The sequence below is a fragment of the Carettochelys insculpta genome, chromosome 17, assembly GCF_033958435.1.
Source record: "Carettochelys insculpta isolate YL-2023 chromosome 17, ASM3395843v1, whole genome shotgun sequence".
Taxonomy (NCBI): domain Eukaryota; kingdom Metazoa; phylum Chordata; order Testudines; family Carettochelyidae; genus Carettochelys; species Carettochelys insculpta.
In genome coordinates this window covers 4,844,903-4,857,074 of record NC_134153.1, presented here as the reverse complement: position 1 = coordinate 4,857,074, position 12,172 = coordinate 4,844,903, and the positions used below count along the sequence as shown (strand labels likewise).

Sequence of the window (12,172 nt, the reverse complement as noted above, 5' to 3'; positions counted from 1 at the left end):
CCCTCCTGCTGTCCACCGCCGCGTTCCAAGGCATGCAGCTACGAACCTGTTGTGGGACAAGCGCCCCAGAGAGCTTCCAGAAGTCCTGTGACTTGTGCCATCTGAAACCAGGCAGGGCATGGCGCAAGACACAACTCCACAGGGGAGGATCCTGCAAAGGTGAGGAGAGTGCGGCGACTGGACTAGTGGGTCTCCCTGAGAGTCAGTTCCTATCACTGACTTGCCACACAACTAGGCTTGATCTTGCAGCCTTGATGTCCTCCTGACTTTGGAGTTTGATGCACTGACAGCAGGCTCCAGGGAGGCCAGCAACCCAGGGCATTGCTGCCTTCTCCTGGGACAGGGGCTCCAGCAACCTTCCCTTTCAACAAACTCAGTCACTGGGATTAGTGGAGCTAGCTAAGCTATTGCACCATATTACAGTCAAGTCCAGAAAGGCTCACTTGCAGGCTACCTCAGGGTGTCACCAAGGAGCATGAGCTCCAACTTCTCCATCTAGCTAGGTTCCTATCTCTGACACATGACTGGATTTTAGTGTGGTAGGTAAGGGTTACCCCCATTTAACAGATAGGAAACTGAGGCACAGGACAGGGGAAGTGACTTGCCCTCTTGTTCTTATACACACAGGAAACTGTGCAGCTGAGTGGGGAATTGAAGCTGCATCTCTCAGCCTTGTGCTACATCCATGGGACCAGCAGTCTGGCAGAGCCATCGAAATGCTTCTTGGCCACATGATTTGAGCTTCCTTTTCTGAGCCTGCTCTGCAATTCTTGGTTCATGAAGGCCGCCTTGCTGCAGTCATAGTTTGGGATTCCTTTGCAGCCTTGGTCTCTGATTCAGCACACTTGCTTTTGCCCAGGGAACTCACCCCACCAGGAACTGGCGTTAGGCGGGCAATTTTGCGCATGAGAAACATGTGTGGCCAGCGGTCAGCTGCTGAGGGGAAAACTGTGTGCAAATTAAGGGCAGGGTAGAAAAGGACTTCCGTGTTTCCCCAGGACAGCCTAACTACCTTCACTGGACTGCTCCTCATTATCCCTGTTGGCTGAAATGACAAGCGTACTCCTCTCTGAGGGGTAGCCATACTAGGCTGGGCTTCTGAGTCCAGGCTTCAGCCACGAAAGCTTATGCCCAAATAAATGTCAGCCTCTAAGGCACCACAGGGCACCTCATTGTTTTTGCAGATTACCCAGTGGCATTCAAACCCAGGCTCTCTGACCCTGTCAACCCAAGCCTTGTAATTGCTGCATTTCATGCCGTGCTTATTGCTGGCCCTGCTTAGACAATGATTCTACAGGCATCATGAGGTACGGGCCAATGCAGCAAGAGGGCATGAAGGGGGCTCCGTTAAACCCATCCCTTGTTAGGCCAGTGCAGAATGAGTTAATCGCAGAACAACCTGCCATTGGCTGACAAGGAAACGCCTCTTTTCTTTGTTTTTTTTTCTTTTCTTAAATTATTATCGAAATAACAAGTCTGGGCTGTTATCGTGCTGGGACCCGGGTGTCAGCTTGCAGGCTGCCTTTTTTCCAATCTTGTTTAATCTTTAACATAAAAATGCTGAGCTGGCTTCTTTAGTCAATTGAAATATTATGCAACTGCAGCTAATGTAGTTTGCAGCCATTTCACAAGAGCTCCTCTGTATCAGGAAGCCAAGGCACAGACGCCCGATCCGCCTTTACTCTCTGGGGGCCAATCTGTCCCCCTTGCTTCTCCAAGGGGTCTCCAGGAGATTTCTTGTGGGCATCTTGTTGCAGGGGCAGGGAGGGCAGATTCTATCGGAAAGGGAAAAGTTGCCAGAGGGACAGTTCTGTGGCCTCATCTCCTCCGACTGGCCACGGAACTGGCACGGGAAAAAAGCGAGGGGGCACGAGCTTCCCCAGGAGACCCTGACGACAAACCTAGCTGCTATTTGGAGCACCCCCAGACAGGCAAGACGGCTGCTGTAACCTTTCATCCCCTGGGCACCCTGCCTGCGCCTGGCTCAGCCTGCTGCCACCCGGGAGGGAAGGGGCACTGCGGCTTGGCACGCTCTCCACCCCGAAGGGCAGAGGGCTGTTTTGCTGGTGGAGGTCCCCCAGGAACAGCCTACACTGGACGGTGCCCAGTAAAAAGAAGATCAAAGCGAACGACGTTGCTCCACTCCCCAGCTCCCTCGCCTGTGGCTGTTGGTTCCACCCTGGCTTGTCTACACCTCAGACTCCTTCCATCACCCTGGCTGCAAGCAGGGACCAGCTGCAGCTCATAGCTCCCTGCTGATCATCTCCAGGCACATGTGCTGTGCTCCATTCAATTCCCCCTTGTGGGGAAAGCTGGAGGGTTGCAGCTGGGCAGGTAGATAGCCAGCCAGAAGGCCGGCTCCCAGCCGCACAAGGCCAACCCTGCAGCGAGGATGCCACGTTCTTGGTATCTCAGGGACCACATGCCCAGTTCTGCAGCATGGTGGCCTCTTCACAGCCCTGCCCAGACCAGGGCAAGTTCCACGAGGATCATGACTGAGAGGGACAGGTCACTGCAGGACGAGATGGGTTTGAGCTGGGCAGCCCAACCCCAGCACCATCAGGCACTGTTTCCATTCCAACTCAGTGTTACCCCAGACAAGCCAGAGCCCCCAAAATCATGAGATGAAAAAGAAAATCTCTGATTTTTAAGTCCAGTCACGTACCTGGGGCTCTTTTCATCGGGTTTCCGATTTAAACTTCCTCTTTTTCCAGTGAGAGCTGAGTTTTTCCCTTAATCCCTGGACTCCAGGAGCTGGGGCTTGATGGCAGACACCAAATACCACAAGAGTCACAATAAATTCATGCGCTCAGGCATCATGTGAAACTGTACCTTTTCTCCAAAGGCCACTCAGACCATGCTGCTCCCAATGGATTTGGGAGACCTTTAGTAGTGACCCTGTTTACGGCAAACAAAAGGCCCCCCAGTTGGCTTTGGCATATGTGGGTGCAACTCTCTTTGAAAGCGGCCAACCGCTGCTCAGAACCAGAGCACTGGCATGAGACCAGCACTTTAGTATGGGAGTGTTGTTGGGTCTTCCAGCCATCTGGCTCATGCATTAGAATCAGAGAATCCCAGGGCTGGAAGGGACCTCAGGGGGTCATCGAGTCCAGCCCCCTGCCCAAAGCAGGAGCAACCTCAACTAAATCATCCCAGCCAGGATCTTGTCAAGCCAGCACTTAAAAACCTCTAGGGATGGAGATTCCACCACCTCTCTAGGCAACACATTCCAGTGCTTCACCATCCGCCTGGTGAAATAGTTTTTCCTAATATCCAACGTACTCCTCTGCTTCTGTAACTTCAGACCATTGCTCCTTGTTCTGCCATCTGTCACCACTGAGAACAGCCTCTCTCCATCCTCTTTAGAGCTCCTCTTCAGGAAGTTGAAGGCGGCTATTAAATCACCCCTCAGTCTTCTCTTCTGCAAACTAAATAAGCCCAAACCCCTCAGCCTCTCCTCATTGCCGGTGTGTTGTGGTCAGGAATCCCCAGCAAGCTCTTTTGTTTATTGCAAGGGCTTGTGCAGCTGGGTGGCACACCGCTGGCTTTCTGACACTGGGCTTGCTAATGCTTTTCAACTGGGACACCCTCAAGCTGAAACCGAGATTAGGTTCTTGTGCCCGGTTGGGCTGGAGTCTGGTTGAGACCAGGTGGGAAAAGGCTGTCAGAAGGACCCTGTGTTCCCGCTCAGTTGTGCACACAAGCAGCTGCCCAGGAGAGAGTCGAGGGCTCATTAGCAGGGTGCCCACAAGGTCTCCCTGGGTCTTTCTCCTGGTGGTGCACATAAAAATGTTCTGCACATAGCTGGAAAAAATCAGAGGGAAGAACGCAAGGAGCCTATTGTGGACATAATGGGTGAGCATCCAGGGCAGGAGGGCAGGATAGACCAGAAGGCTTCTTTCAGGGCTGTCCCAGGGAGGGCAGATCGGGGCCTGGGACAGCCCCCTTCCCCAGTGCTCCAGCCATAGGATCCAGGGCAACCCCCCTGCGCCACAAGTCCTGTCCCTCCCGCATCCGGTTCCCTTACCTTCTCCCAGACCAAGCGGGCCAAGGATTACATGCAGCAGCGGCAGCAGCAGGGGGATTGCCTCCCCTTGGCCCCCTCCACTCACCACATGGCTGGCACAAGTGTCAGCTTGCTCCACACCCGGCCGGCCCGCTGAGCCCTGCTGCTGCTGCAAAGACATGGGACTCAGTGGGCAGGAAGGGTGAGGCGACACTCCGCTGTCTCCACTGCCCCAGGTCATCCTCCCACCTCCCAGCCATAGGACATCTGGGAGCTGCCCCGCCTCATCCTATGGCCTGGCCGGCTGCGGTTTCTGTGCTGGATACCGGATGCTGATAGCAGAGTGCAGCCCGACTCATCTCCTGCCTACACGTCTGCCTATCCCGATGCAGAGGTTTGGGCTGAAGGCACATGCGCCCTGGCCCCACACCGAGACCCGGTGGAAAATGCACATCGGAAAAAGTCCCGAGGCCAATGTTGAGTAAAACCCTCCAGCTTGTCCCACACGGCGGAACCTGTTGTTCAGGACACTCAGCCGGCAATGCTCCTTTCCAACCTCGGCGGCCAAAGCTGGTGACAGAGCTCAGACCCTCCTCTGCTCCCTGATTTCTTCCCCAGCAGAAGAGAGCAGGGTCCCTGTGGCAAGTGAGGGGCCCGGCCATTGCAGCATTCCACCTGCAAGCCGGGTGTGCACAGGCGCTGTCCCTTTCCTTTGGTGCTCTCCAGCCTCTGTCCAGTAATTAGCCTGATCGCTGTCTAGAGTGAGGTCAAAGGTCACATGGGTGATTGGGATGTTAATATTCAACTGGTTAACTTGTAAGCCTCAGCCTTAATGAATGGGGCTTCCTGGTTATGGTTAATAGTAGGGGCTGGCAAAGTCCCCTGCCTGCTGCGGGAAGGGTTTGCTCAAGCCCATGGGGCTGCTGAGGGCAGGGGTGTTCCAGTGCAGCCGGAGCAGTCCCTGTCTCTGGTAGCTGGATGGGGGCATGGGATGGCTTGGGAGGCTGCTCCAGCCCAGACAGGCTGGAGTGGCCCCTTTGCCATGGACAGGGGCTGCTCTGCCCAGGCTGGAGTATCCCTGCCCATGGCACTCCTGGGTTGAGCTATTCAATGGGATTTGACATCCCTAATAGGCAACCCTGGGAGGAGCTGAACAACGAACCTGCCCCCCACCGTACATTAGCAGAGCCATGACTCAACAGGGGCTTTGCAGAAGTGGGTGGGCCAGTGGTCACATCACCCCTTTGCAGCACACGCAGGGGCCTCCCTAAAGTCAAAGTCCTGATGGGAGCAATGATACAATGTGCAGAGATGCCCTTGATTCTTTGAATCCTCGGGCTGGAAGAGACCTGAGGAGGTCATCAAGTCCAGCCCCCTGCCCAAAGCAGGATCAACTCCAATTAAATCATCCCTGCCACAGTTTTGTCAAGCCAGGACTTAAAAACCTCTAGGGATGGAGATTCCATCACCTATCTAGGCAACGCATTCCAGTGCTTCACAACCCACCTGGTGAAATAACCCCGTAGGGCCAGATCCTGCAGCTTCAGGAAGACCTTAGCGCCTGGCCAGTTACAATGCAGAGAGAAGAACCCAGCCATGGTTATGCAGCTGGACCCTGCGCATCTGAGCACTGATCCACTGTGACTCCACTGGCACTTCCTGGCAAGGGGCTTTGTAGGCTGACCCAAGTGTGTGACCGGACAATCCAGGACTCAGACACCTGCAGCCACAGAGTGCATCCAGGGACCTGTGCCGGACCACAACTGTGCCTGCAGCCCAGAGCGTCACTCCTGCAGTGAACCCTGGGTCCTGCCTGCTAGCACAGGCTTTTGCACATTCCTCAGGCTTGACCCCCACCTCTTCAGCTGCACGTCCAATGGCTCAGCACGTTCCTCCCTTTCTGGGAAACCAAGGGAAAAAGAATACCCCCGCCAATTCACACGCTCACCTCTCCCCAGCCGCCAAGCTTGTGGAGAAGCAGTTCTCACCCAACTGCTTCACGCAGATGGGACACCACATTTCAGGGCCTGTTGCCTTGTAACAGCCCCTCTTTGCTGGTGGCAGTGGTGAGTCTAATCTAGCAGCTTGCCAAGCGCTGCTGAGCCCAGCTAAGTTCTACTGTAGCCCAACGGCATTCCCCCTGTGGGTGGATCCAGGTGACAAATGTCACAGCTGTGCAGAACGACGAGGGTTCAGCGCTGCTAGGCAGAGATCTGGAGTCCTACAGTAGTCGGTTTTGTTGACATCCCAGAAAAACTGCAGCTATTTCAACAAAAACTGAGCACGCTGTAAGATCTGCTACCTCCCCTGCTCCCGCCAACAGCACTTTAAGGGTTGAAAACCTAGTGGCCCTTCAGAGAGTGCTGAATGCTTTGGCCAACCTGGGCCTGGCAGACCAGCTGCTCATGAGGATTAATAAACCCACGCCCAATCATGCATAGAGCTGATATTGGCGAGGCATGAAAATCAGTGCCCTTCCAAGTCATATCTCAGCCCCGTAAATAAGCTAGTTGAATGCATGGAGCCAGAGGCTCAGCTGGTACCATTCACATTAGCTGAAGCCTTGGCCCATGAGAGCTAACATTATATCATGTGGTTTGGTTCCACCAGCATCTTTATCACTCCCTTGGGGAGGCTGTGCTCGGTGCTGCACGCTCGACAGCTATGTCTACACTACAGTGATCTTTTCAAGGAAGTGCTTCCCGAGCTCTTCCAAAAAACGTCTTTCAAAAGAGCACGGCCACACACAAAAAAAGCAGAGCGAACGATTGATCCACTCTTTCAACAGAGAGCGTCCACACAGCCCCTGTCTTTCGAGAGAACAGGCCAGGGATCAAAAAATCTGGCGCCATGAAGACTGCTCTTTCGAGAGAAGGGCCTGCTGAGCATCTACATGTAGCTTCTTTTGAAAAAAAAAAAAAGGTTTTGTCTTCAGGCGCTTTTCCTGACCCGGGAGCAGGAGACAGGTTCTGGAAGAGCTGCGTTCTTTCAATTCAGATCAAAAGAGCACTTTTTGTGTGCGGATGTGCTGTGTGTTCTTTTGAAAAAGGGCCTGATTTTCCCAAAGATCTCGCTAGTGTGGATGTGGCCAGTTAGCAAGAGAGACGCTTTGCCAGGGAGATTCACAGTGCACCTCGCAAAGAGAGACCAAGCCCCTGCATGGGAGCAAAGGCAGATTAAGATCCCTGTTTTCACCAACTGGGCACTGAGGCATAGCGGTGGCCGTGGTCACATGTCCCAGGAAATCCCTGGGAGAGCCGGGAGTTTCTCCCACCTCTCCTGCATCCCAAGCTCGTCCATGAGGGAGCCACATGTTTTTCAGTTTGAAGCTGGAGCCTACAGAGTGCGCTGATGTTATGACTCCCAGCTCTCTCGCCAATACGTCCTCTAGCAGGGGAGTGTGTCAGGCAGAGCCGGGGTGGGGGTTGTCTAGCAGAGATTTTTGTTGCAAGGTCCCCCGGTGTCTTGCCAGGGTCCCACCCCTCCCCCTTTGGCTGGGGACTTTAGGGTGCACCTACCTGACTCTGGCTGGACCAGCTGATCAATCTGTTCCCTCCTAGCCATGGTCAGGGCTTCAGTCTCACTGGGGGAGCCCAGGTGTTCCCCTGTGGAGGTACTGCCACCTGTGCACCCTAACCCCATGTTTTGCAAACACTCCTGGTTTCCTTCTCTGACTTGTCTCATCTCCTCATCTCACTCTCTGCTGCTTCCCTACCTGGCCCATCTCCTCTCTCACTCTCCCCGCTTCCCTCACTGGCCCAGCTTTTTAAACACCCTGCCTGTGAGATCAGCTGTGAGATGAGCTGGCTCTCAGTGATTAATTGCAGTCCCTCCCAGCTGCTCCCACCTGGGTGCCTAAGCATCTCTCTCCCTTCTTCCCCTGGCTGGCGCTGGGTCCTTAGCTGCCTTTCCCCTCCCTACTACGGTCTGCTGGCCCTGTTACATCTCCTATCACTAAGGGCTGTGGCTCAGCCCTGAAGAGCCTGTGAAGAATGGCCCATTAACTCTCTGGAGCCTGGAGGGCTTAGTCCACCGTTTTGTAGAAGACATGTGGGCACCATTCACTAGAGGGTGAAAGCCACTGTGAGAGGCCAAGTGATTTCCGCAGTGGAGCAGAAGGCCGGCTCTGTCTCTGCCTGGAGACCAGTTTCGTTGCTGGAGCAGGGCGGGTTGGAAGAACATTCAGCTGAACAGCTGTGTCATTTACAAGGCAAGGTATTAATACAGTGGTTAAAGGTCACCGATTGCTTGGTGCCCAGAGCTGAATGTCAGTCTGGTGAGGATCCTACCTTGTCAGTTTCCAGGGCACCAGCATGGCTGTTGAAGGTCACCATGCTTTCAGAGGTGCTGTTGTAGGTGCTTTAGTCAAACTCAATGGGAACTTCAGTCAGAACCAACTGGAAGGAAGCTGACTCCACCAGTGTAACACTGGGCCAGAGAGATGCACTGAACCGCATTTGAATTTTTTCCATATTTGCATACTCCCCAGAACATACGAGGGGGAGATATGTGATGTGCCATGTTAATACCACACGTGTGTCGATCCCTGTCGATCCCCTGCTTCGAACACAATGAGAGTAGCAAATACATTTTAAGCCTTGCTGTGCATATTTGTGCAGGCTGATTCAAGGGGACAATGGCTGCAAATGCAGTAGCACCCAGCAATCGTTGGCATCTGCAAACGAGGGGCAGAGAGCTGAACATCTGGGCCATGGCACCTTGATAACCCTCATGCAGCTGAGAGGCAGGTGTTTCCTTAGCAGTACAGGACAAAGCGTACAAGTGAATGGCGTTTTAAGCTTGCACAACCCCTAAAACATTTCCCTCCAACAGCTGTGCAGACACATGCCCACTTGTTTGCTGGCGGAGAGCGAGAATGAAACACCAGGCAAGTTGCCCCAGCTGAGGACGGCAGAGTTTTACCTATATCAACATCAAACCTTTGCAGGGAAAATGCTGACTCCACTCCCATGAGCTTCAGCTCTTCGGAAGTGGGTAGGATTTACAACACTTGACATAGGGATTCCACCTCCAGCAGCCCACAATGCACTTCAGCGCTTTTCAAACCATCAAGTCTGAGTATGTGCAGTGGGAAGAGTGGGGGCAAGTAGGCCAATGGAAGCAGGTCTGTGTGGATCCAGGTGTCCAGCCCACTGCACAAGCCTGAGGATCCAGGAAAGGCCTGGAGGCCAGAGTTCCCCACCCAACGTACACCCTGGCTCCTCCAGGTGCCATTGCATGGGGCAAATCTAGCCTGTTTTCAGGCAGCGCCACCGGTCCGTTACCTTCGCTACTGAGCACCGTCAGGAACGCAGACACACCGGCACACTCGAAATGCAGCTGTTGTGTTTATTTTAACCCTGAAGCCTGCCCCTAAAGTCAGAGTTGAGTGGATTTGGTATGTGGGTGTTACACTGTGTCAGACAAACAAAAAAACCCACACCAAAACCCAGCCACAACCGCTTCTTCAGGAGAACGCCTGGGTTTTACCAAGCAGCAGACACCAGTGGTGGGGTCCTCAGGGTACTATCAGCCAGCATATGTTCCTGGTGTTAATATGCCTGTTACTCGAAGAGGGAAGTTTCCTAGGCTCAGACAGTTCTGACTGAACTCTGCAGAAATTCCCTGTCTTAATAAACAGCGTCTGGATTCTGCCATATTCCAAGCACTAAGGGAGCTCATTACTCCACGTAACCAATGAGTGAGGCCCTGCTGATTTAACTCCCATGCTCAGCACCCAGGCGCATGGGCCAGACACTCAGCCCTCTGCTTGTCTGGCCTGCCTGGGCTCTGCAGACCGAGCAGTCCCAGACTGAGTGCAGGGGGAGTCCTCAGCCACTGGAAAACCTCAGGGGGTGCAAAAAGGGCCTAGCCTGTTCTCAGCCACTGCCAGGGAAGGCTGGTGCACAAGGGGCTGGGGCCAAAGTGGCACTCCCTGGACAGCACAACAGGATGTAGAGGACTGTTCCTGGTGGCATTGTTTTTGCTAAGGGCTGGCCAAGGCCAGGAAGGCAATGGTGGAGAGATGTCATCCTTCTCCGCTGCCCCCAGGCCCTGCACTGAGAGCAAGCGTGTCTAGCTCTCAGTCGTCTCTACCTGCCGTGCATTCAGCTCCCAAAAGCCTGCTCCATCCATCCATCCACTGTACTGCCTCCACATCCCTGTGTCGCACCCAGAGGTACTGAGACCTCATCTGGGGTGAGTGAAGTCTCTGCTCTACAGCCTCACCTGAGAGCCAGCTGCCCTTTAGCTCATGTGGTAGAGTGCAGGGCTTTAGACCCTATGCTCACAGGTTCTAGCCCTGGTGCTGACAACCTGGGTCTGTTGGCTTTACGCGTGGCCTCTCCTTCTGCCCCTCCAGACATAGGACCTGCAACCACCAGCCTGATACAGAAATCGGGCCAGCTTTGGCTTTGTTTCACTACCTCAGGCACTGAGCAGTCCTGGGCTGCCGAGGCTGATACTCAGAGCTCCAATGGCCTAGATGGGAAAACACTCGCAGTCTGAGTGGGAACAAACACAGAACGGTGGCTCAGAAGTGAGTGTTCTCAAGCAGTAAAACTCCTGTTTCTGGGTAGCTGAGGGTTGTCCACACTGCAAAGCTTGATACTTGGGAATTACAGGGCATTTAACTGACTTTCACCAACCCCCCACCACCACTTCAGTTTTGAAACTGACTCCATGTGTACTAAGCTGAGCTAATTATGACTTAATTGGCGTCCAGGGAAGCATCCCATCACTGCTCTTATTTCAAAATTGGGCTCCCTCCTGTGAACGCCCCATTTCGAAATGCTCCTGCAGGGGGAACGCTCTTTTCGGAAACCACTTATTTCAAGGTGAGAAGGTCGAAAGGAGTTCTCTCTGAAAAGCCCTGCAGCACAGACATGCCCTCAGTTACTGCCCTGTTAGCCCGCTGGCTGGGACAGGGACAGAAATGCAGGGTAAAAACATGGGGTAAAACACATCTGGGAGGTTCCTCCTTATTAACTCGACTGCCCCTTCTCTCAGCTCCGTTTCTGTACCCACGAAGGGCTCAGCCCTCCAGGAATGCCAAACCCGAGCAGACACACTCTAGAATTGCTCAGTTCTTTGACTTGTAGTTTTGGGGTTCCCTTTCGTCCATCTAAGCTAGCGAGCTACCGCAGACAGTGCCTTTGGAGAAAGGAGTTCTGCGGAAGGAGCGAGAGGATACCCTTCCCGCAGGGAGTGTGTAACTCCTGCGCGTGAGAGGCTGGCATGAGACCGGAGGCAGGAGGGTTTAGCGCGGGTTGATGTTTTAGTATTTACTGCTGTGGCACCAGAGGTTCTGGGAGTGCCTTGCCCCGTGGCTCAGATCTGGGAGCGCGAGCTCTCGCTGGAGGAGCACAGACCGTTCCAGGAAGGGGTTATAAGTCTGTGATGTATATCTCCAACCCATTGGGAGCCATCAGGGTCACCGTGTTCCTGGACTCCCCTTCCCACATTTCGCTGATGCTTTCATACAAGTTTTCAGCAGGGCAATTCATGGTCGACTTGTCCTTTCTCCTGAACTTTTTCCACTTGATGTCAACTGCCTCATAGGCTGGTTCCGGGGCTGGGTTCCTGCTGTGCCCAGCGGGGGCTCCCTCACCGATAGACTCATGGCAGGGCTCAGCGAGTGAGACCCGGCCCAGCACGGGTTGATATTCTGCCCTGACATCCCCCTGATGGGCCTGGGCAGCTGACCACACTTGGTTTCCTTGGCCCATCTCCTCAGCAGCCGTCCCTTCAGAAGGGGAAGGAGCAGCACCATGAGGGTTCTTTTTCTTGCCAGCTTTGCACACAGTGGAGTATGTTTCGTCTATCTGCAAAACAACGTCTGTGGTTACTGGGATTTGCTGTACAATGGTGGGATGACAAAGCCCACCCCTGCCTGCGACACACACTCTGCTCATGAGCTTTGTAAAGTCACCCACCCCACCCACAGGAAGAAGGGCAGCCAGGCATGTACCCAGGACAGGTCAATCTAGATCAGGGGAGGGGTGGAGAATGGAGTCACACAGAGATGGGGAATGTATCTCACAAGTTACCTGAGTAAAAGTACAGCTGCTGTGGGGAGCAGGTGTACTTCAGTACAAGTCATCAGTATCCCTCTGGAAAACAGAGAGTTCACATGTTGATTGTCTTCAAGTGAAAGCAGCTACAGCA

General features: G+C 53.9%; 1 protein-coding gene across 3 annotated transcripts in view; it reads right to left on the bottom strand.

Annotated features, from left to right (window-relative positions):
- Nucleotides 1-8,967: 8,967 nt before the first annotated feature.
- The window catches only part of LIME1 (Lck interacting transmembrane adaptor 1), a 28,616-nt gene continuing 25,411 nt past the window's right edge, over nt 8,968-12,172 (bottom strand). For all 3 annotated transcript variants that reach the window (XM_075011529.1, XM_075011531.1, XM_075011530.1), the window contains one exon: nt 8,968-11,829. In XM_075011529.1, coding sequence (XP_074867630.1) covers nt 11,392-11,829 — 438 coding nt within the window. In that variant the 3' untranslated portion in view covers nt 8,968-11,391. The remainder of the gene's footprint in view (nt 11,830-12,172) is intronic.